Below are 23,270 nucleotides of genomic sequence, written 5' to 3' on the forward strand. Positions count from 1 at the left end.
AACTAGAAATGCCAAAGGAGCTCTGCGCCAAAACTCGAATTTTTTTCAGGAGCACGAAAAAAGTTCCCATGTTGGATCTGGGTGTACACGTAGCCCCATTTCCGAAGGTAAAATAAGGATAAAACAACCTTCCAAGGAGTCTTTCCAGACTGCACGACTTCCGTTTTGAAAGCACCGGAAAAAAATGTCGGAAAAATCCCCTCCCAGCAGGCATTCGAATCCTCCGCACAGAATGTCAGAAAATCCACTGGTTTCAAACTGCACTCAGTCACGGCCTACCCTGACTCTCTTACTTTTACCCTACGCGACTGATTTTAACAGTCACAATGCACGAAGCAGGCTTCTGCAATGGAGACAGTTTTCTGATTCCTAATCTGAACCGAACTGTAACTTAACTTTTGGTGTGCGTGGACCTTTAAGGCATATTTCCTTTAATTTATTGTCTTAGAGCCGAACGCGAAAAAGGAAGAGATGGGAGCAAGAGAAAGAGCGAAAAGAAGGCAAAAAGACACAGGACAAGGGAAAAGACAGGGTAGGATATTTTTTTCCTTTTGACATGGAACGCTCTAAGGTCTAAAAGGAGTCTAAGGAAATGGACAGGACCCCCGGAATGTCCCAGGGGAGGTATTTAATGAGGTCATTCGGGACTAGCCGACTTTCAAACAAAACTAATAATGATCTATTACTATAACTAATACTCCGTGTGTTTTATTTAGAAAACTTCAGAATAAGTGCTAAAAAATCTGGTGTGAACATCACACGACTTTCCTTATCCTATTGAATAGTGCTTATTTGGGTGTTCTGTTGTAACATTTACAATATCTCGAGCGAACATTAGCGAACAAGTGCGAATTAGTTAATTTCAAGTATTTTCTATCAAGGACATAAAGGTACTCATAAAGTAGGTACACTTAATATAAGTAAAAGTGGTAGTTCGGGAACAATTTTAATTTTCATTGTACCTATTTATTAATAGATTAATACATAAAGGCTACATTTTAATATCCTACCTATTTGCATTTTATTTTCCTTTAACTGTCGTTATTCACCAAAGGATACTTATAAGGTTATTGTTTCTGATAAGGAAGTTAGTGATATTGGTGTACTCAATGTTATCACTAAAAAAAGTAATAAAAAGACCATAAAAAGTGTCTAATGATAATTATGAAGAATATAAAGATCTGACAGCCAGCCTAGTTAGCTTAGTTGGTAGTGCGTCTGCCTTGTAAGCGCTAGGCCACGGGTTCGATTCCCGCCACTAAAAAAAAAAAGTAATGAAAAGACCATAAAAAGTGTCTAATGATAATTATGAAGAATATAAAAATCTGACAGCCAGCCTAGTTAGCTTAGTTGGTAGTGCGTCTGCCTTGTAAGCGCTAGGCCACGGGTTCGATTCCCGCCTTACATTATAAGTGAATAAGACAATAGACATTTCTGGGGTGAAAACTGAAGAGACTTTTCAACTTTATTTGGTTGTCAGCATGCAAGCTTACACTCGTATTTATGAACAAGAGTGATCGTTCTTAGATCAGTCTCAAGTCAAAATTGACCAATCAAATGCCTTGAGACTATGCTTAGCACGAACTTAAGAGCCAGCATTTTGTTCATAAAAATGGGTGTTAGTTGGCTCGGAAGGTCTAGGCTTTTTCCTACCCTGTCCTCGTTCTCTCTAAAAGTTTGAGCTAGTTTGCTGGAAAACTTATGAGCTTAGAATAGCCTAAATAGGCGAGTCTGAGTAGCGGCCGAACTGTACCTTACTCGACATTCCATTATCGCCATGGTTCGAGTTTTTCAGGGTTCCATCAAGTTCAGGTATAGATCCTCATTTATGAAGAAAAATAATTCAAGAAAATACCTCGTTTATGTGCTTAGAATAGCCTAAATAGGCGAGTCTGAGTAGCGGCCGAACTGTACCTTACTCGACATTCCATTATGGTTCGAGTTTTTCAGGGTTCCATCAAGTTCAGGTATAGATCCTCATTTATGAAGAAAAATAATTCAAGAAAATACCTCGTTTATGAAGAAAAGAAAAATAGTTACCATACGAGCTGTTACGAGTTACGAGCATTAACTCGAATTTTTTCAGGAGCACGAAAAAAGTTCCCATTTTGGATCTGGGTGTACACGTAGCCCCATTTCCGAAGGTGAAATAAGGATAAAACACCCTTCCAAGGAGTCTTTCCAGACTGCACGACTTCCGTTTTGAAAGCACCGGAAAAAAAATGTCGGAAAAATCCCCTCCCATCAGGCATTCGAATCCTCCGCACGGAAAGTCAGAAAATCCAGTGGCTTCAAACTGCACTCAGTCACGGCCTACGCTGACTCTCTTACTTTTACCCTACGCGACTGATTTTAACAGTCACAATGCACGAAGCAGGCTTCTGCAATGGAGACAGTTTTCTGATTAGATTAAAAGGATGAAAAAAATAGGTAGAAGGAAAAAAAAAAAAAAACTAGGAAAAAAAAGGAGGAAGGCAACAGGAAAAGGAGGCGAAGACAAACTTGATGAATTTATTGCAACAGAGTATTATAAAGAAGAGGTTACAATATTACTCTTTCCCTCTGTCCCTTTTCCTTTCTCTTTCTCCCTTCCTCTCTTCCTCTCTCTTACTCCTTCTGCCTTCTCCATTCTTCTGTCTCCTTCTCTCTGGGTATTAAAAGGAAGAGGCTCTATTGCCCCTTCCTCTTTTCCTCTTCTATCTTTTCTCTCCCTCCATCCATCCTCTTTCCTTCTGTCCCTTTTCCTTTCTCTTTCTCCCTTCCTCTCTCCCTCTTCCTTCCTTTCTTTCCTCTCTCTTACTCCTTCTGCCTTCTCCATTCTCCTGTCTCCTTCTCTCTGGGTATTAAAAGGAAGAGGCTCTATTGCCCCTTCCTCTTTTCCTCTTCTATCTTTTCTCTCCCTCCATCCATCTCTAGTTTCTATATTCTTTCTTTCTCCTCTCCTAAATCCCCCCACCCCTTCAATAGTATTGCCATTGTGGGACCCCACACTGACAGTTCTATTTCCTATCTGGCCGCCACGTAATAAGAGCAAAAGAGAGAGAGAGAGAAAGAAAGAGAGAGAGAGAGAGAGAGAGAGAGAGAGAGAGAGAGAGAGAGAGAGAGAGAGAGGGAGAGGGAAAAAGAAAAGGGAGGAAGGGTAGGAGAGGGAAAAAGAAAAGGGAGGAAGGGTAGGAGAGGGAAAAAGAAAAGGGAGGAAGGGTAGGAGAGGGAAAAAGAAAAGGGAGGAAGGGTAGGAGAGGGAAAAAGAAAAGGGAAGAAGGGTAGGCGAGGGGAAAAAGAAAAGGGAAGAAGAGTAGGAGAGGGAAAAAGAAAAGGGAAGAAGGGTAGGAGAGGGAAAAAGAAAAGGGAGGAAGGGTAGGAGAGGGAAAAAGAAAAGGGAGAAACAACAATAACAACAACAACATCATCAACAACAACAGCAACAACAACAACAATGGTGGTGGTAGTGGCCGAACCCCCCCCTCGAGCTACATTTTTCTCCTCTACTGTCAGACTCCGAAAAAATTGGGGTCGAGGGGGCCCGGCCACCTCCTCCCCCCTCTTTGATCTTCATTTTTCTCCTTTACTGTAGGCAGCCCCCCTCGCCCCCTCCTCGACAAAATCCTGGCTACGGCCTTGGTTAGTGGTGGTAATGTAGTTCTTGTTGTTGTTGTTGTTGTTGTTGTTACTTGTTTTGTTGTTCGTGTTGTTTTTGGAGGAAAATTCGGTGCGGCGATAGAAAGAAACTGGTGGACAGGGATTCATAGTAACGTAGGAAATTGACGGATTCTCCCCCTTGTATCGTTAATATCTCCGTAAATAATAATTTCTCAGAAAATTCAAGATAATGGGATTAAAGAAGACAAAAAGGGGTACTTTTCTATCAGGAGAAATTCAATGGGTTTCAGTGGAAACTTGAAGAAAATCGAATTGAAAAAATGGTAGTTTTTAAAGAGATAGAACAAAATCTTTTTCTCAAGCCTCTGGTTGTGTTTGAGGGAGGGTTTTACCAAAATAGGGAATCTTACCTTTTAGTAAATTTTGTGTTCTTTTCAACGGTGCAATCAATTTTTTATTATCTGTATTGGTTCAAGAGATAAAAGCGTTTTAAGAGGACAAGGTATGAAAAATGTTGAAAAACAGAAAATCCTTCATAACTCCGCCCCTGTTGAAAATCGGATCTGTCCAGATTGCTTTTTCTGATGGTAGCCCTTTAGGTTCTGTATCAACCCTCAAGCGTTGTACAGTCGTTCGCGGGACACCCTGTATATATCAGTACTTTTTTTTGTGAAGGCCAACTCTTGACGTTAATTTTTTAACACGAATCTACAATATCCACTCTACAGGGTTTTTGAAGTCTCTTTCGAAAAGAGCTTCTGAAAAAAAAATTGAGGGAATAATTTTTTTGATACAAAATTGCGAATTGCGGCCTTGGATATTGGTTTGTAAATTTAATAATCTGAAGAGACTCGGAGACTGTCCGAATAATCTTCGAGTTCAGGGGTTATAACTAACACTTTGACATGAGATTGTAGATCTGACTATAAAGGCAAAGGTAAACATGAAATTTTTAACTAACTCACCAGTTGTTGCGAAGGCCCAGCAAGATCCACACCTCCCCTGACTCTCAACCGGATTGAGCACCTTCACCTTGCTTTGCCGCCAATCAAGGGACATCATCTACCTTGAAATATCCTTCGGGTCACTAAGGTTATGGACAATAAGGATGTAATCTTCAGAAGTATATGAGACAAAGTATCCAAAACCAAAGTTCAAAACACCAAAAGAGTTCCTATAATTGCATTTCAAGTTCCTGTAGAGCTTAAGTTTTGTTAATAATAAGGATGTAATCTTCAGAAGTATACAAGACCAAAGTATCCAAAACCAAAGTTCAAAACACCAAAAGAGTTCCTATAATTGCATTTCAAGTTCCTATAGAGCTTAGTTTTGTTAAGGAGGTTCAAGATCCTATGGAGACGCCTTAAGGTTTATTAAGGAGGTGCAAGTTCCTATAGAGAAGCCTTAAGGATTATTAAGGAGTTCTTAAGTTTTTGAGGAAGACCACGATGATGACTCCTAAAATCTTCAATAAATAAAAATGAATTGGTAAGTACCTTGATGGTACGAGTATAACGATATTTGTTGTTATTTTTTGGTTGATCAAATGTATTAAATGATTAAATCTATCAGTTGCCCAGGACATATAATGGTAAGAACGCTTTGTTTTGTAAAGCTGACGATTCAGCTTGAAACTTGAATATTCATTACGTTACAAACTTGATCCGGCCTTGCAGTTTTCCAGAGGCTCTTATAACAGTTATAACCAAAGTACCCTAGCTCCAAATATGTGAATAGGTACGGTCGTATTATTTCATGAAGTAACTTGATGGCACGAAAACTGCCCAGTCGATCTGTATTATTCATAAATTGTGTCTCCATTCAAAATAGGAAAACCTGCCCTTTTTAGCTTACCATAATTTCATTATTAGTGGAGATGTCATATTCACTCGTATCGGATTTTATTCGTTTTTAAAGTGTAGGTAAAATAAGAAATTTGGAATCAAGTGATAGAAAAGTAACCACGAGGGGAATTAAGAATCATAATTCACGAATAGGGCGAGCTTTCGACTTTCAACCGTGACAGAATGACATTCTTCAGCCACTCCCCCGCGCCCTCCCCCTTGCTCGGCCAAAAAATTCCTTCCTCCTAGGTATAAGACTAATATAAGTAGGTTACACAAGAAAATCAAGCAACACAGCAACAGACCTCATAACTTAGAACGTGCATAGGTCACACGAGAAAAATCGCCACTCCTTATACAGATCACAATGGGTTTGACGAGGAAGCAATAAAGCACCGAGTTGATTCATAAATTAAATTTATTAGGGACATTATCCATTAGTCATTAATCGCTTAATCAACTAACTTAACTTATCTACGGAATTTTATGGACCCTAATATAATACCTATCTATGGAATGTTATTGATTGTGACTTTATCCCATTGATTAACTTTATGAGTAAGATTACAAGTATGTACTGTGTACCTAATCATAATGAGTAATTATTTTAAAAGTACCCATGGCACGTGTGCTGAGAAAATGTAGGGGAAAACAGCCTCTGCCTTGGCCAGCATGGTGAGTTTGGAGTGTAGCGCATCTGTCTTGGAAGCGCTGGGTCGCGGGTTTGATTCCCGTCCGGGGTGGATTTTGTCTCGAACAGATAATGTTCGTTCTCGGAACGGCTGGCTTTGTCCTGTCCTCTCTTCGATTCCGGGACGGTAAGAACTCCGTTGTTACAGTTCCCTCTATCAAACCTCTTCAAAAAAAAAGAAATAAATAAACAATAATAATAATATAAGTTCTACCGTTCATTGTTAAAATTTGGTACAACCGGCACATCCACTAATTTAATGCTGAACGAAATGAGTTTCTATTCTATCAAATTTTTTAATGTTCTTGTAATAAATAAAAGGTGTATTTGCTTGTGTAGATTTTCAATTTTCATTGGATTTAATCAAAACTTCGTAGATTCGTATAAGCTTAACCCTTTAGGGCTCAGGGAGTCAGGATGGGCTTTTTGCCTCCGAACTTTACTCAAAACTTAGTTTGGAAGCTTTTATCAGGCCAAATAGAATAAAATACACCTCATTTATACTGCAACGATGAGACTGAAATGTCCCTTTACCCCCACAGTCAAATAGGTAGAAGATGATGATTTTCCAAGGACTACCTACTGGTGGTTAGTGGTGTGATTTGTGAAGCCTGACCTCTGACCGTGTGAAGTCTGGTACAACTCGTGAGATCATCGATTACACCTGCAGTTATGCCAATGCATGCCAGTCATGCCAGGATGTTTGTTTTATCATCCTAAAGGCGATGAGCTCATGGCGTAAATATTATAGCTATTATTTTAGTTATTATTGAAAGTTATTTACAGAGGGAATATTGTAGTAAAATTATTGTCATGTCCTTAGATATTTATAGACATTCCTTTTGTATAAAAAAGCGCGGTAGCTCTCCGCCCCGCCAAGTCAAAAAGTTTGTCAGCGCTAGTAATGCCCGATCTTCCCACAGAAAGTTTTCAGTTAATCCAGAACTCAAAAAATATTGGGCCAGCCTAGTTAGCTTAGTTGGTAATACGTCTGCCTTGTAAGTGCTAGGCCGCGGGTTCGATTCCCGCCCGGGGCGGATTTTACCCTGATGGGATAATGTTCGTTCTCGGAACGGCTGGCTTTCTCCTATCCTGTCTTCCTTCTCTCTTCGATTTCGGGACGATAAGACCTTAGCAGCTACAGTTCCCTCTGTCAAGCTTCTTTAAAAAAAAAAATATCGGCTTGTGCAAATCAAATATGTGATCTAAAGAAAACACTTGACAAACTCTTAACTCTCAGTAGTAAGATTGACCATAAGAGACACCTACCCCACCGAAGTAGCCATGTCCAGGTTTACCATCGACTGGTGATGGCTAATGCCTTCCATACAGCTTACTTTTACATACCTATCGTCCCGAAAATTGAAGAGAAAAGGAAGACAGGATAGAAAGCCAGCCGTTCCGAGAACAAATCTTATCTCTCTAGGAAGTGGCTCGCCCGGATCGGGATCGCACCCGCGACCTAGCGCTTCTGTTAGGCGCGCTACCCCCCAAAAGCTATGTAACTAGGATGGTCAGGTTGGGCTACCTCGAAACCAGAGACTTGTTCAAAATGAACTTCAAGGTTTTTTTTCCTACCTTACCAGCTTCCTACCTACGTACCTACCTAATGCAACTTTCAAATCATCAGATACCAAAAGTTGCTGATTGCTGAGATCAGGTACCTTGATTACTATACCTACTACAGAGTTACTAAAGTGGTGTAACGGTATACCAGTTCATTATCAAATATTTTGGTTCCTGCTATGTAATTTGGTTCGTACCAAATTTCAGCAATACCAAACCGAAACAGATTGCTATTTCCGTCCAAATCGAAACAACAACTTTAATTCCACTTTCCACTTTTTTTACCGGAAGAATTGTAATGATTCGGTACAAGAATTTAAAATATCTTATAGTTTTTTTTTCTTTTACTTTGTGGGTAAATTAGGTAATTAAGTGTTATTTTTATCTATTTAATTTATATTCACCTACCAATCAGGTATCTATGCTAAAGACATGTAACAGCAGTAATAGTTTTTAGCTAAATCCCCTTTAGGGTTGATTTTTTTTTTGTCTCCTTGGTCATGTTATACCTACCTATTGGCAAATACAAAAATACGTACCTACCTATTTGATCTTTGTTACCATCCAGAAATACCATTCCTTGATTTGCATTCTTTTCCTGAATATTCCCAGTTTAGTCGATAAGGTTCGTTCTTGGAACGGCTGGCTTGCTCCTATCCTGTCTTCCTTTTCTCTTCGATTTCGGGACAATAAGACCTTAGCAGTTATATTTCCGTCTATGCCTCTGCCAGCCTATTTATCTTGGTTGGTAGCGCGTCTGCCTCGTAAGCGCTAGGCCGTGGGTTCGATTCCCGTCCGGGGGTGTACTTTATCCTAAACAGATAAGGTTCGTTCTCGGAACAGCTGCCTTTCTCCTATCCTGTCTTCCTTTTCTCTTCGATTTCGGGACGATCAGACCTTAGCAGTTATATTTCCGTCTATGCCTCTGCCAGCCTATTTATCTTAGTTGGTAGCGCGTCTACCGCGTAATCGCTAGGCCGCGGGTACGATTCCCGCCTGGGGCGGATTTTATCCTGAATAGATAATGTGCGTCCTCAGAACGGCTGGCTTTCTCCTATCCTGTCTTTCTTTTCTCTTCGATTTCGGGACGATATAAGACCTTAGCAATTACAGTTCCCTCTGTCAAACCTCTTGAGAAAAAAAAAAAAAAAAAAAAAAAAAAAAAAAAAAAAAAAAAAAAAAAATTTTTAATAGGCAAGAAAAAAAGAAGTCTCTTTCTCTCTCTCTTTTCTCTTTCTCTCTCTCTTTTCTCTTTCTCTCTCTCTTTTCTCTTTCTCTCTCTCTTTCTCGTTTTCTCTTTCCTATCGGAATAAAAGAGCAAGTGATATAAATAAATCAGCAAGTGATATAAAGAGCTATCAGTGGCGTAGCGTCCATGTAGGGCGTGTATGGCGGCCATACACTCAAAATTTACTCAAATACCCTTAAATATTGACTTTAAATATGTATGAAGAAGCATGTGCATGACTTATTTAGTAATGTGCATGGTGATGGAAATTAGTGCCCTACACGCCTTACACTTGACTTTAGACCACGCTACGCCACTGAGAGCTATAAATCTCAAATATTTCTTCGTGAAAAACTTCTAATGGGTAATTTCACAATAGAAAATTTAGGCTTTAGCTTCTATAAAATTTTCTTCCAGACTGCAAAAATATGTATAGTTGTTTACCACTTACCTATAATAGTGTTTCACTATAAAAGCAGAGTTATTTCGTGCTGTTTAAACACGAGGTGGGTATCGAAGTAAGGACTTCAGAGTGGTGTGCTATCTAGTTACCACAGGTTAGAGTGTGATCGTATTGTTCACTCGCTTATGCATGACTATTTCACCGTCCAAATCACTCGCATGTAGGAGAACATTGTCAAAATCATAGTCAATCGCTGTCATTCCATACTTGGAAGCCTGAACAGACTGAATACTCTCCAGGAGTACAATGGGATCCGACTTCATATAACAGTACGTCAGCTCCCATGGCGTAGTGGTCACTGCACTCGCCTTGCACGCGGGAGACCTGGGTTCGATTCCCGGCGGGGTCAAGAAATTTGTATATTAGTAATAATTAATTACTTCGTAGTACTTAATTACTATCTACTCTTGGTAGAGGTAGTAACCTTGTCTTGGTGACGTAGTGGTCAAGACACTCGTCTGGTAAACAGGAGGACGTGGGTTCGATCCCAGCCGAGGTATGGAACCTTAGTAGGTAGTAGGTAGGTACCTAGAGTAGGTATCTGGTTAGTAACCTTGCCTCGGTAGTGTAGTGGTAAAGACACTCGTCTGGTAAGCAGAAGGACGGGGGTTCAATCCCAGCTAAGGGTATTGAACCTTATCAGCCAAATTTTGACTAAACCTACATACATTTTTGCATACCTATGTACCTGATAGTACCTCTAGGTGAGGTGTTGTTTTATCTACTTGGCTGCAATATCAACAAAAAACCTCAGTGGTGTATAGTGGTTAGCACGGTGGACTCTGGATCTGGAGGTTGGTGGTTCGAGTCCAAGTCATAAAATTTAGCGTAGTTTATCAAGCGAGGAAGGACATTTGTGACAAGCATTTAATGCTCAACACAATTGAAATTCCTTTATATATCACCAAAAAAATGTGAAGAGGTTCTAAATTTTAACCGCAAATATTTCCTAAATTGAGATTACCTATTACTTGAGTACCTAACTAACGATCAAATGTTGACTGACTTTGAACATTCAAGTCTAAAAATGAGAATTACCTACAAAATTACCCAGTCAAGTAGGTAGTCACCTAAATCTAGGTCCTACATATTTAGAGGTTCACCTCAAATAATTGAAGATTTCGGTCAAATTTTGATGGACTTTATTCAACTTGGAAGACTCAATTGATATTTGAAGCCTAAGATAGGAAATTAGTCAGGTTCTTAGATAGGTACCTACACCTAGTTACCTTCCTATAAATTCCTACTGTGACCTGATGACTTTGCCCCATCTCATCATTACATCAAGGCCTAGGTCACAAACATGGTAATACCTACTAATGATTCATAGTAAAATTATTTATGTACCTATGATTGAAGAGTTTTATTGGAGAAGGGCTCCAATGGCAGTCGCTAAAATCGTGAACAGTCTTCATTTTTCAAATGTCACTTCCAAATTCTTACGAAGCACCTCAAGAGCTATGTCTATAGCTGGTGAGTTCAAACAAGAACGAAACGCGTGCTAGGCTGCTCTCAAATGCTCGGCTAAAGAAGTATTTTACAAACGAAATTCTGCATTAGACAATCAGTTTTATCTAAAATGGTCCTAGGACCTCTTGATTTTTTCCCCTTAATGGGAAATTCTTGACAGGCCATTCTTGCGTAAAAGTGTTCAATTAATCAATTGATTACAATTTATAATTAAAGTTAGGTATGCAATGAGAGGTCGAGAGGACCTATAAACAGGAAGTTTCCAAATCTTACGTAGCATACATTATTACATACGCACGAACGCACGTACATACCTACAGGTACAATGGTACATATCGTACAAGGTAATGTAAGTACGTACGTGAGAGTTGTACTAAATGATTGTAGGTAAATGGTCAAAGTTGGTTGTTTTGTAACCATCTATTGGTACAAGGTAACTTTATAAGTACCTACAAAGAAAAAGAGGAGCTGGGTGCAAAAAGGGAAATATGGATTTTTTGCCCTTTTTGCGTAAAACGGTTTTTTGAATAGAACGTGGTGCGCTCTATCTATTTTTTATATAACAGTACAGAGAAGTCTTGGATCCTACAAATATATCATAGTCATTATAAAGACACCCTGTAGCGAAATATAAAGACATTAAATAAAATCTAAAGACATAGAATGAGGCGCTTCAAACCGACACCTCATTCATGAGGACCTGTGCCAAATAGTGTGAGAATTATATCATTTACACCAGGGCTCTATATAATAGGTTTGGAGGGGATTTTGAAATTGAAAATTCACAGACTCGATTGGGCTCGAAATCTGACGAGAAATTCCTTTCTGTGAGCTAAATCAGACTAAAAGTTCTGTTCGACAGTTATTACAGACAAACAAAATGAAAAACTAGAATTAAAATGATTTCCCCCCCCCCCCCACCGGGGTTTTTTTCATTTATTGCCCTTTTTGCACCCATCTCCTCAATTCGATATAGTTAACCCTAGAACAAAAATATAAGAGACCTTGTTTAGACCGCCTTTGTGGGGTAAAGGGACTTTTCAGTCGTATTCGGGCAGGATAAACAAGTTATATTCTATTCTATTTACAACTCAGTTCGGTCAGCCATACACCTGGGTCTGAAGCAGTTATCTTTGCTTATTCTTTCGAAGCAAAGAGAGCCCTTTGAATAAAATAAATATCAGCTAGCTAGGCTGGTTAGGGTTAGCTGTTCTAATCCCTGTTTATAGTCCCACAGCTGGACGCTAGTCTATTCCCTGTTTAGCGTCCCCTAGCCAGATGTTTTCAGTATAGGTACCTACGTAGGTACCTATAGGTGAATTTGATACTTAATATGTAGAACTAAAGAGTTTAGAATTACGACTAGAGGTCTCTTATTAAGGTTAGCACATTGCATAACTATAATAATTTCAGGCGAGCATAAGAATATAACAAGCAGGGCCCGTCCCGTCCCTCCGGGAATTTTTTAGCCCGTAGTGATTAGAGAAAATCAGTACCTATGTAGGTACCTACCTAATTTGTTTAATATTCAGTTTATTATTATTCTTGATTTGATTTTTTGATTTTACTTTCATGTAGGTAATGATTTCAAATCAAGACTAGAGCCCTTTATTCCTAATAAAGTCACCCATCCATTTATTAGCCTTTCTCGGCGTAGCTTAACACAGGTGACGCTAAAACCGGTCTTAAATTATCGACTGAAATGTTATCTAAAACTTTCTCGCTTTGAGTTCATAGGTCGTCGCGACAAATTTCAAGATCAGAGCTCATTTGTGTGAGACTACATACATCAGCTGCCGCATTTGCTAGAGAGAGGTACCTACATATGTGTGAGATATACATAGTGATCAATGATTATCCAGGAATTATGTAGTTTAGAGATTTTAGAGGATAGAATTTGAAGGAGGAATGAAGAAGAGACCTTTGTCCAGCAGTAAACATAAAGCTTATGATAATGATCCAGATTAAATCAACCCAAAAGGAAACATGTAAAGCCTTTACCCTGGACAAACCAGAATAAATTGAAGATCTGAACAAAGTAGAATAAATGCTCATGCCTTACCTGTAAATGATCCATAAGTGTCTCCAGTCCCCGGTCAGTGACGCTACTACAGGATAAACTCAGCGACCGTATATGTTTGCTCGTCGTCTCCTCCTCCTCCTCCTTCTTTTCCTTCTTCTTCCTCTTCTCCGTCTTCTTCTTCTCCGTCTTCTTCTTCTTCGTCTTCTTCTTCTTCGTCTTCTTCTTGTTCGTCGTCTCCTCCTCCTCCTTTTTCTTCTTCTTCATCTTTTCGATGGAAACTTTTTCAATTTCATTCAGACATAAAACATGTTCGGAGAAATGCCACTTTCTTGGAATATCCAACTTTTCTTTTATTGTTTTAGAAAGAGAGAAAGAGAGAGAGAGAGAGAGAGAGAGTGTGAGAGAGAGAGAGAGGGAGAGAGAAAGAAGGAGAGAGAAATATGAATCAAATTCATTGATTCTCCTCTTTCTAATACTCCTCTTCCTCCTCCTCCTCCTCCTCCTCCTCCTCCTCCTCCTCCTCCTCCTTCTAAAAGAGAAGGAGGACAGGATAGGAGAAAGCCAGCCGTTCGGAGAACAAAACTTATCTCTATTGGATAGGATAAAATCCGCCCCGGGCTAGAATCGAACCCACGAACTAGCGTTACACTCCAAGGCTTGAAGGGTAGTGCGTCTACCTTGAATGCCTCGGGTTGGAATCGAACTCGCGCCCTCCTGTTTACTAAGTGTCTTGACTACCACGCCAATGAAGCAGCTGTTTGTCCTGGAGAGGGCGGTAGAGGGGCTCCTTTCCCCCCTAGAATTCCGGCCCTGAGATTGTCACAATGAGCACATGGGTATTGGGCATGGATATTTAGGATAACCGGAGGAATGTGAATGAGTGTGTGCCCTCCAGGGCCGGACACAGGGGGTGGAGGCCGAAGTCGTTCATATTTCAACTGGAATCCATGTAAACTTATAAAGTCGCTGAAGATCAAAGTATTTTGGCGGAATGGAGAAAAGGGTTTTACTTTTTACTGTTTTTAGTGTTCGAATGTGTTTTCAGACACTGTCGATCGACCCTAGCAGCTGTGTCCAACCTTTTTGAGAGAGAACTCGCGACCCTCTTAAAAATGAAAATGAATTTTGAACTTGATAGCTTTTTATCAAAGTGTCCAGAGAGAAAAAAAAGACATTTAACTTCGAAGGGGGACCCCCTTGAGTTTCACGTACCCCTGTCCTCAAGGTATTTGTCAGTCCTCCTACTGACCAATCTCGGTGGTGTAGTGGTTAACGCGGTGGACTTCGGATCTGGAGGTTGGTGGTTCTAGTCCAAGTCAAGTCATAAAAATCAGCGTATTTATTTAAGCGTGGAACGACATTTGTGTGACGAGCATTTACCTATGCTTAACCCAATTATAATTCCAAGTTCCCCTACTGAAGGGGTCTCCTCGTGCCTGTTTTCCAATGGAAGTGAATGTGTTAAATCATCGTGTCATTTGTGGACACGCTGATAAAGATGCAGAAATTTGAGTTCAACAATTTGACGATTGCGGATGTTTTTCTACTCGTAGCTTTGTTACGCAAATTTCAATTGTTATTTTCAGTGCTGATGGGTAGGTAGGTACATAACTACCTACTTATCTCATACCTACCTCTAATACCTAGGTATTTACTAGAAAGACTCATCCATTAGTCAGATATTAGGTAGATAGTGCCAGGGCCGCATCCAGGATTTTGTCGAGGGGGGGGGGGGCCAAGGGCTAATGGACGAGGATTGTAAAAAGACCTTTAATTTCATATATAGGTCGACCAGGTTTAGATAAGTCCTTCTATGGGGACAGACAGACAGACACCGAAGCGAATACAATAGCCCGTCCACTATACCTTTTTTTTACTACTATCGTAATAATAAAGGAAGGACGGGCTGATAAAAGATCTGAAAGAGGAAAGAAGGGGAGAGGAAAACAGAATAGGATAAAATCCAGGAAAAGAGACGAGAGGAGTAGAGAAGAGGATATAAATAGATAAATAGAATAGAATGAAAAAAGGAGGAGAGAAGAAAATGAATATAAAAGAACATGTGGGATGGAAGAGAAGAAGAAAGAACGAAAGAAAAAAGAAGAAGAATGAAGGAGACGAGAATAAAAGAGAGAATAATACCTAGAATAAACACAATAGAATATAGAGATTTTTTTTTTTTTTTTAGTTACCAACATAGCTATATAATAGGATAGAAGAAAAGAGAATGGAATAGAATAGAATACAAAAGAATAGAATAGTTTGAAAATTATGGAATAGAATAGAATTATTCTACCCAGTTTATACTGTTGCAATAAACCTGCAGCCTGCAGGGAATACAGGCTTTTCATCTTTCAGCTTGACAAAATTAATAATTTTAATAACAAACCTCCCCTACCTCATACCTCCCCTGCCTCATACCTCCCCTACCTCATACCTCCCCTGCCTACCACATACCTAACCTCTCCAACCTAGCTCCAATAACCTCAAAGGACCTAACAGGTCCGTATCCAGCGACCGTATATGTTTGCTCGCCAGAGGGAACGCATTGACAAAACTAACCACATCCTCATCTGTCGCACTGAGTAGCGATATACACTGGAAGTTCCTACGTACAATACTCGAGTACAGCTTGTTCATATCGTTAATGTGAACGGACCTTAGCTCCTTGGAGCGAATCACAGGGATAAGCCCTGTCCAATACTTCGGGTTCTTGTACAGAACTTCCTTCCACTTGAAGCAAACCTGCGCGAGGACAGAGCGCTCCAGCGGCGAAAAGTAGAAGAAGAACTTCCCCAGGAACGCTAAGGTCTTTGGTGACGGGGGTTTTAAATCAGAGACAAGCTACCCGCCTCCTCATACATAATTATACCACAGCCTGAGTAGGGCCTTCTGAGTAGGAAGAGAGAAGGAAGGCAGAGACAGGATAGGAGAAACCCAGCCGTTCCGAGAACGAACCTTACCTGCTTGGGATAAAATCCGCCCCTGGCTGGAATCGAAACCGCTGTCTAAAAAATTCTCTGGTTCATTCCATCCCTGATGGTAACGTTTGTAGGTGAATTGCCACAATACGAAAAATGGAAAAAATCAAAATCCAACTTTTTCTTCTTCTTCTTCTTCTTCTTCTTCTTCTTCTTCTTCTTCTTATTCTTATTCTTCTTCTACTTCGTCTCCTCCTTCTTTTCTTTTCGTTCTTCTTCTTCGTCTTTTCGATGGAAACTTTTTCAATTTCATTCAGACATAAAACATGTTCGGAGAAATGCCACTTTCTTGGAATATCCAACTTTTCTTTCCCAGGAACGCTTCGTCCAATAGGAGATCAGATATGTTGGTCATGCTGGTGAGGTTGTTGTTCCGATTGAACCCGATGAGTGCCGAGCTCGGGTTCGGGATTTTTCGTTTCAGCAGCGAAGGCGTGATGGAGGTCACATTGTTCGCGGATTTGGACCGGTAGGAAGATTTATTCGTCGTGTTTTTCTCCTGTGTTGTGAGGTTATGTGAGCTTGGTATGTGTCCACTACCGCAGAATACATTGGTCACTCTCTCCATAACACTCGTCTTGAGGTTTGTTTGATTGTTGTTGTTATTGTTCGTGTTGTTGTGCTTCGTGTTGGACTTGTTCTTGCCCAAGGTCAGATTGTTGATCCGTTTCGAGATCTCGGAGGTCGCGCGTTCGACTACCCCCTGTGACGACATGGTGACTGTGGTCTCTTATCGTGCAAAGGTCATCGGGTTGTCTCTCTGTTAGTGAGCAAATAGGGCGAGCTTTGTGGTTCGATTCTTGATGACTATTTTGATTCGAACGGTGATCTTTATCTTACTGGTTTCGTCCATGTTGGATGTGTTCTCAAACCTCGAAGACTTGAAGACGGTTCGTTTAGGAGATATTTGAAATTTCTTTAGTTAATTTAACCTACTTAAGTATTTATGCTGAGTGAACAAACAAATAATTGTAGTTAAAATTGTTAAATCCTAGTTACATTAAAATTAAGATTACATACTTAAGATTTGTAACATTAGCTTCCTATGTTATCATCAGATACGTAGTTATATTTATCTAGTTACCAACTGTACCTCCTTTTTTATTAGATAACTATTTAATACCTATTTGAAAGAATTAGATTCACACAAAAAAACACTGAACACTAAGGATTTTACATGGTAACACAACACAAAAACACAGGAAAATTCCACACACGACAAAGAAAAAACGGGGGTTGTTAAAGCTTTAACTTGGAGGAAAAAATATGGAATAGGTTTAGGTACAGTATGAGATATAAAAATATTTATTTCTAACTTTAAGCGAATTAAAAAATCGAGTAAGAAGGGTAGAAAAAGGGGTTTAGAAAAATAGAAAACAGTTGAAGTTAGGGTTTCATTTAATTTTTGTAAAAAGCGTACTGGAATTTGAAATTTTGGATGAAAAAATAGAAAAATACTTTGGAGAGAAACAAAAACGAAAAGAAAAAGCAAAAGAACGTCAAAAACAACCGTGCAGATGAGGCCACGAAACGAGTTTGAAATTTTGAATGGAAAATTATTATTCCAAAATTTTCGAATGGAGGGCGCACAGAGGGAATTTTCACCCTGAAAGTTTGCGCTGGAAAAAATCCATGGGAAAAAGTGGGAATTTTTCCCCCTGAAAGTTTTTAACTAAATCCCTTTTTTTAATTTTCTTTTTTTTTTTCAAGATGTTTGGTAGAGGGAACTGCTAAGGTCTTATCGTCCCGAAAGCGAGAAGAAAGACAGGATAGGAGAAAACCGTTCCGAGAACGAAATTCCGTCCAACTTTTCTTCCCTCTCTTGTGACTGCAACTTTTGTTTTTTTCCCTCTTGGTCTTTACCCTTCCCTGTGTTCTTTTCTTTTCTTTCTTTTCAGAGAAATACCCTTAAGGGGTGAGCTATTGTTTACTTCCGCGTTATCCCTTTACTGCCCAGAGCTTTTCCAGAGTAAACTTAGTCTAAATCTAAATGGAACAGTCTAAATCTAAATGGAGCAGTTGCAAATGGGAAAATATTATTAATAAAAGGTCGATTCCTACGTCAAAAGTTGGGAAAAATTCAAATATGAGGTCAAAACTCCGAGAAAAAAAAAAAAAAAAAAAAAAAAAAAAAAAAAAAAATAAAAATTCAAAATCTGCTATGCCGCAGGCAATTTTTTCACAAAGTATGTACCTGTAGCTTGTCAATAATTAATTTTTGAGGTACCTAGCGTCACATTGAAGCTCTGCTAAAAGGAGCAAAATAAAGTAGAGCGCCGCAGGCGAAATTTTATAAGAATTTGATCTACAACCTTTCAAAATAAAAATAAAAATCCTCTTGACACATTTTTATTTTCTTCACATTTTTCATATCTTTTGTTTTTGATTTTTTCTTAAAAATCGAAATGAGCTCGCGGGCCGCACGAAAGGAGCTGGCGGGCCGCAGTTTGTGCACACCTGCTCTAGCTCTAGCTGATCCCTTCCCCCTCTCCTAATTTCCCCTCTTCTCCTTTCCTCTTAATTCTCTCACCTCCCCTCTTCTCCTTTTCTCTTCCCTCCCCTTCTCTGCTTATTCTCTCTCCCCCTCCCCTTCTCTGCTTATTCTCCCCCCCCTTCTCTTTCCTCTCACCTCCCCTCTTCTCCTTTTCAAACTTTGAGCTTTTTGCCGACAGAGGGAGAAAACGGTCCTACGTTGTTCCTTGGGAAAAACTTGTGTGTGTAGAGAGTGTGAGTTTTTTTTAAACATCACTGCATTTCAGCGTTTTTCTTCGCTGGTGAACTTGCATACATTTTCTCATATCAGTAAAAAATATTTTTTGAGGTGAAAATAAATTGATTTAAAAAAAAAAAAAAAAACAGTGTTTTTTTTTTAATTTAAAAAATAGAAAGTGATAATAACAATATTTAGATAGAATAAATATTTTGAAAAATAATTTTTAAACAAGTGAAATTTTCCTAATTGGTTGGTTTTTGATTTTCCAATTGTTTTCCTTTCCTTACTTTAAAAAAGTTAAAAGTTAAAAAAGTAGGTAGATTTTTTTTTTATTATTATTTTCTAAGAAAGTTAATACGTTGCGTTAGTTGGTGTGAATACCTAAATTTTCTTTTTTGTGTAGTAGGGACCTAGGTAGAGTATTTTTTTCAAAACCTAACCTATAACTTTCGTTTATACTTGTGAAATTCAGAAAGGTAGTGTAGGTACAAAGTGTACATAGGTAGGTAGGTAGGTACCTAACTTGTTTCTTTGTTTATTGATACCTACATAGTAAAAATTGATAGTAAAATTTGAAAAAACTCACAAAAACTTTTATTTACCAACTCATTATTTACTATTTTTCGGTTTACTGTTAATATATTTAAAAAGAACAAACAACAACACGAAAATTTTGCTAGGTAGCATTTTTCACCTTTGCAAATTTACCTGCTGCTAGTAAACAAATTTTCCTAATATCTCTTATCTGGGTGGCTGGGTGCCTAAATTAATTTTGCAGCTAACCATGTTCTTTTATAATCAAAGTGATCGAACATACTGACCCTAATCCAAATTGAAATAAAGAACCATTCTCAAAGACCTAGATAAAGTTACCGAATAATTTCTAATCAAAAACATGCAATAAAGTGTTTTAAGTGGTTACTAAACTAAAAGTACCTTAATAATTTCTAATATTGAATATGCAATAAAGTGTTGAGTTGTAACTAAACTATGGAACCAGACATTTTGATGATCCAATGAAACCAGGCCGACACTTTACATGTTGATTTGGGATGAAAATGATTCAGCATTTGTATCATCGCAGCCGACGTAGACAAAACGGAACCAAAACCAACCAGACACTCCAGAAGAATACAAAAACCCAGCTGTACTCCCTAAAAACCAACCCAGAAACAAACAAATTCAAAATAAGCCAAAGGAAGTCATCAAAGAACCCAAAAACTCTACACAGAATCCAGAAACTCCTCGTATAAGAACTCATAAGAAAACAGATTCAAACTAACCCAAACGAAGTTATCAGTAAGCAATCAGCAAAAACTCAAACCTCTAAGAAAAACGCACTCGGTTTACCAAAAAATCCTTCTCATTAAACGTCAAAAAATCATTACTTCCTGGGGAAAGCCATAAATAGATCCCCTCACCATCAATCTATTTGCCAAGAAACTTACACAAAACTTACTTGTAATCAGGAGAGAAAAGAGTAGACAACTTGACACAAGATAAGCAATCTGATAGCTTGGACATCAAACAACGAAAGCTGCCAAATTGAAAGCAATCAGGGCAACTCAGATTGAAAGCTAGGAGAGAGATTGTCTAGACATTTTGGCTCCTCACCACTAAATGCTGTCCAGGTTTGAGTGAGACACGCTTACAATCTGTTTGAGATATGCTACATCACAAGTGCTTTGTGAAGATGAAGATGTAAACCTGTCAGTATGTTATCTAGAAGGAGTTGTCTGTTACGAGTGAGTATCGTAGCCAATGTGTTAGTCCTGCTTCACTTTGGTACACATATCATCTCGGAGAATGGTGCCCGGATTATCCGCACCATGCAAGATTCCGGCCGCAACCTGGCCTCGTTCGAGAGATTGGATGATGGGTCTAGTGAGTCACTGGATGATAAACCAGTGGATACTCACATGAGACATCATCCGATGGAAGACCTTACGGGGAGACTAGAAACGATGGGGAACACAGAAAGCGCACAACACTTCAACGTAAACACACAAGCAATCAACTCTTTCATTTTATCCAAACCCAATGTGAACCCTAACGATGTAGCCTTATTTTGTAAGAACTACGCCACTGAGGTGACGAAACCTCTGCATCCGCCACTGAGTGAGATTATCCCATGCAATGATGCACAGGCCAGATATTATATAGGACAGAGAGGAGACTTCTGGGTCCTGTACAACTACGTGCAGGCAGAGAGAAGTTTTCATTGCTGGGAATCCATCACCTACACAAGTCACTCGGACTTTACATTTCTAGACAACCTAGTGCCTTTACTAGATAGGTGGCAGGGACCTGTCTCCCTCGCTCTCTACGCCCCTGGAACTGACTTTGATGATACGCTTGAAACTATTCGCTATCTGAGGGAGTGTACCTCCCCTCTGGTGGCGGAGTTTGTCACTTTCCACATCTACTTTGGTGCTAGACATGCACCCAAGCACATTCCTAAACCTGCAGACATCCTAACCAATGCTATGAACTGTAGTGTTCTACCACCCTGGTCGAATCTGACCAATGGCGTGACGTATAAATCTCAGAAGAAACTCCTGTACCCCGGTGCTAGACATGCACCCAAGCACATTCCTAAACCTGCAGACATCCTAGCCAATGCTATGAACTGTAGTGTTCTACCACCCTGGTCGAATCTGACCAATGGCGTGACGTATAAATCTCAGAAGAAACTCCTGTACCCTGTGAACGTGGGTCGCAATATTGCCCGCCAGACAGCACTCACGCACTACATCCTAGCATCTGACATTGAACTCTACCCTAGTCCTGGTGTCATCACGGATTTCCTGGACATGGTACAGAGACAGGAGGCTCCTCTGCGCCACAAGAAGCCCAAGGTATTTCCCCTGTCAATATTTGAAGTGGAATCCAACATGAACCTCCCCGGCGACAAAACCGAGCTGGTAGCCATGCTCAAGAACGGATCCGCCATTCCTTTCCATAAGAAAGTGTGCGCAGGATGTCACAACGTTCCCAAGAGTAAGGAATGGATGAAACAGGAGGTCAAACCTGGCCTGCATGTATTTCACATAGGCAAGCGACTGGGCTACTTTGTTCACTGGGAGCCCATCTACATTGGTACCCACCAGGATCCTTACTATGATGAGAGACTTAGCTGGGAAGGCAAAAGTGACAAGATGACACAAGGCTATACATTGTGTGTTCTTGACTATGAGTTCCAAATCCTGGACAATGCGTTCCTCGTGCATAAGCCAGGAATCAAAACACTCAAGAAGGATCATGCCAGGGCCGTGCTGGCTGCCAAGACCAATGCATTAATCAGGAAGGTTATTGTACCAGAGCTTAGAATATTGTATGGTACGAGAAAAGGATGCGCAGTGTAGTCCTCAATAGAACTTTGTATCAAAAGCAGTCCGTCCCTTCCTAGAGTACTTGTAGTGCTAGACCTAGATTATCTTCTTGTAGTGCTAGAGTTAGATTGGTCTTTCATGTAGTCCTCATTGTCCTCATTCCTCCCAACGAACTCCTATTCCAAGTTGTTCATTCTAGTTTTTTAGGAAAAAGGAAATGCTGTTTGAGTTTAAGACATGTAGAAAACTCCTCAGATTTGATACCTACTCAGTTAAATCTAATCTCCTACTTATCTAAAAGCTTCCTCTATAGTCTATAGCTATAGGCACTATCAAATTTCCAATTCCCTCTATGTAAGAATATCCTGACCTTTTCCTGTCATTATTTTAGAGTTCTTAAGCTGTGTCCAAACGTATTCGATCGATGTGGATCGACGGCTGGTCCACTAGGTTTGGACACATCTGCCTTATGCCTTTTATCACTGCTTCTTTTTCCCAGAGAAATAATAGTAATTTTCTCTCTCATCTGGCTGTTTCTCACAGTCATATTCCAGTCGTAACTTAGTCCAGAAGGCTGGTCAACTATGTTTGGACACACCTGCATTTTGCCTTTTCTGACTGCTTCTTTTTCCCACAGAAATTACAGTCATTTTCCGTCTCCTTTGTCTGCTTCCCCACAGTCACATATTCCAGTCAGTTTTGAACTTGGTCCACCCCTAGCTTTCAATAATGTGTTACTCGAGTTACTTCCTGTTCTGATACTTCACCCTAGCCCTTCTCCCTAGTGTGACTCATGGTAATTATTTATCAGGGCCGGATATAGGTTTGCCTGTCTTGAAGTCTATGTATCGTTACAATCTAATGCCGGGCCTGGTTTGTGTTTATCTTGTACCTCTGCCACTCTGCCTATAGACATAGATACTTACAAGCTACATATTAGGTAGGTATGTAGGTCTCTCTGTTCGTGTCCGTTTCATCAAAGGCACATTTTTCCAGGCACAAAAATTTGGTTTGATTGAAACGGTAGAAGAAGTAGAATAGAATATACCTTGTTTATCCTGCCCGAATAGGACTGAAAAGTCCCTTTACCCCAGCAGTCTAAACAAGGTCTCGTATATTTGATGTGTTAAAGAATAATACATACAACTAACAGTTCAGTAAAAAGACCTTGCTTAACTAGAAAAAAAAGTATTTGCCGATAAAATCGTTTCCAGGCTAGGTACATGGTTTTTTTCGATAGGGATTTAGGATTTAACGTCCCTGTATACGCGCTAAGATTTTCAGTATGAACGGTCAAACTGTTTTGACTTGGTGGGGCGGAGCGCTACCCCGCCCCTTAATAGGGTAAGTGTACCATTT

The 23,270-nt window shown here is 39.7% G+C and overlaps 2 protein-coding genes across 2 annotated transcripts; one reads left to right on the forward strand and one right to left on the reverse strand.

The window, feature by feature from the left end:
* Nucleotides 1-9,487: 9,487 nt before the first annotated feature.
* Nucleotides 9,488-17,331, reverse strand: LOC103513162 (probable cytochrome P450 525A1). Its single transcript, XM_026826438.1, has 4 exons — nt 16,190-17,331; nt 15,411-15,691; nt 12,925-12,998; nt 9,488-9,625 (listed from the first exon to the last, which is right to left on the reverse strand). The coding sequence occupies exons 1-4, from the start codon at nt 16,579-16,581 to the stop codon at nt 9,488-9,490; spliced, it is 885 nt and encodes a 294-aa protein (XP_026682239.1). The 5' UTR covers nt 16,582-17,331.
* Nucleotides 17,332-19,143: 1,812 nt separating this feature from the next.
* LOC103513159 (beta-1,4-glucuronyltransferase 1) lies at nt 19,144-22,510 on the forward strand. The gene is made up of 2 exons (XM_017445706.2): nt 19,144-21,103; nt 21,242-22,510. The coding sequence occupies exons 1-2, from the start codon at nt 20,295-20,297 to the stop codon at nt 21,942-21,944; spliced, it is 1,512 nt and encodes a 503-aa protein (XP_017301195.1). The 5' UTR covers nt 19,144-20,294; the 3' UTR covers nt 21,945-22,510.
* Nucleotides 22,511-23,270: the final 760 nt, after the last annotated feature.

The sequence above is a fragment of the Diaphorina citri genome, unplaced genomic scaffold (genome assembly GCF_000475195.1).
Source record: "Diaphorina citri unplaced genomic scaffold, Diaci psyllid genome assembly version 1.1 scaffold932, whole genome shotgun sequence".
Classification (NCBI taxonomy): Eukaryota; Metazoa; Arthropoda; class Insecta; order Hemiptera; family Psyllidae; genus Diaphorina; species Diaphorina citri.

What these genes read in the sequence shown, in the direction of transcription:
- LOC103513162 (XM_026826438.1), bottom strand. Translation starts at nt 16,581, where the DNA reads ATGTCGTCACAGGGGGTAGTCGAACGCGCGACCTCCGAGATCTCGAAA. An exon ending in TCTGATCTCCTATTGGACGA is followed by an intron (nt 15,692 to 16,189) that starts AGCGTTCCTGGG and finishes ACCAAAGACCTT; the next exon opens with AGCGTTCCTGGGGAAGTTCT. An exon ending in CACTTATGGATCATTTACAG is followed by an intron (nt 9,626 to 12,924) that starts GTAAGGCATGAG and finishes GTACTCCTGGAG; the next exon opens with AGTATTCAGTCTGTTCAGGC.
- LOC103513159 (XM_017445706.2), top strand. Translation starts at nt 20,295, where the DNA reads ATGTTATCTAGAAGGAGTTGTCTGTTACGAGTGAGTATCGTAGCCAAT. An exon ending in CCACCCTGGTCGAATCTGAC is followed by an intron (nt 21,104 to 21,241) that starts CAATGGCGTGAC and finishes GTCGAATCTGAC; the next exon opens with CAATGGCGTGACGTATAAAT.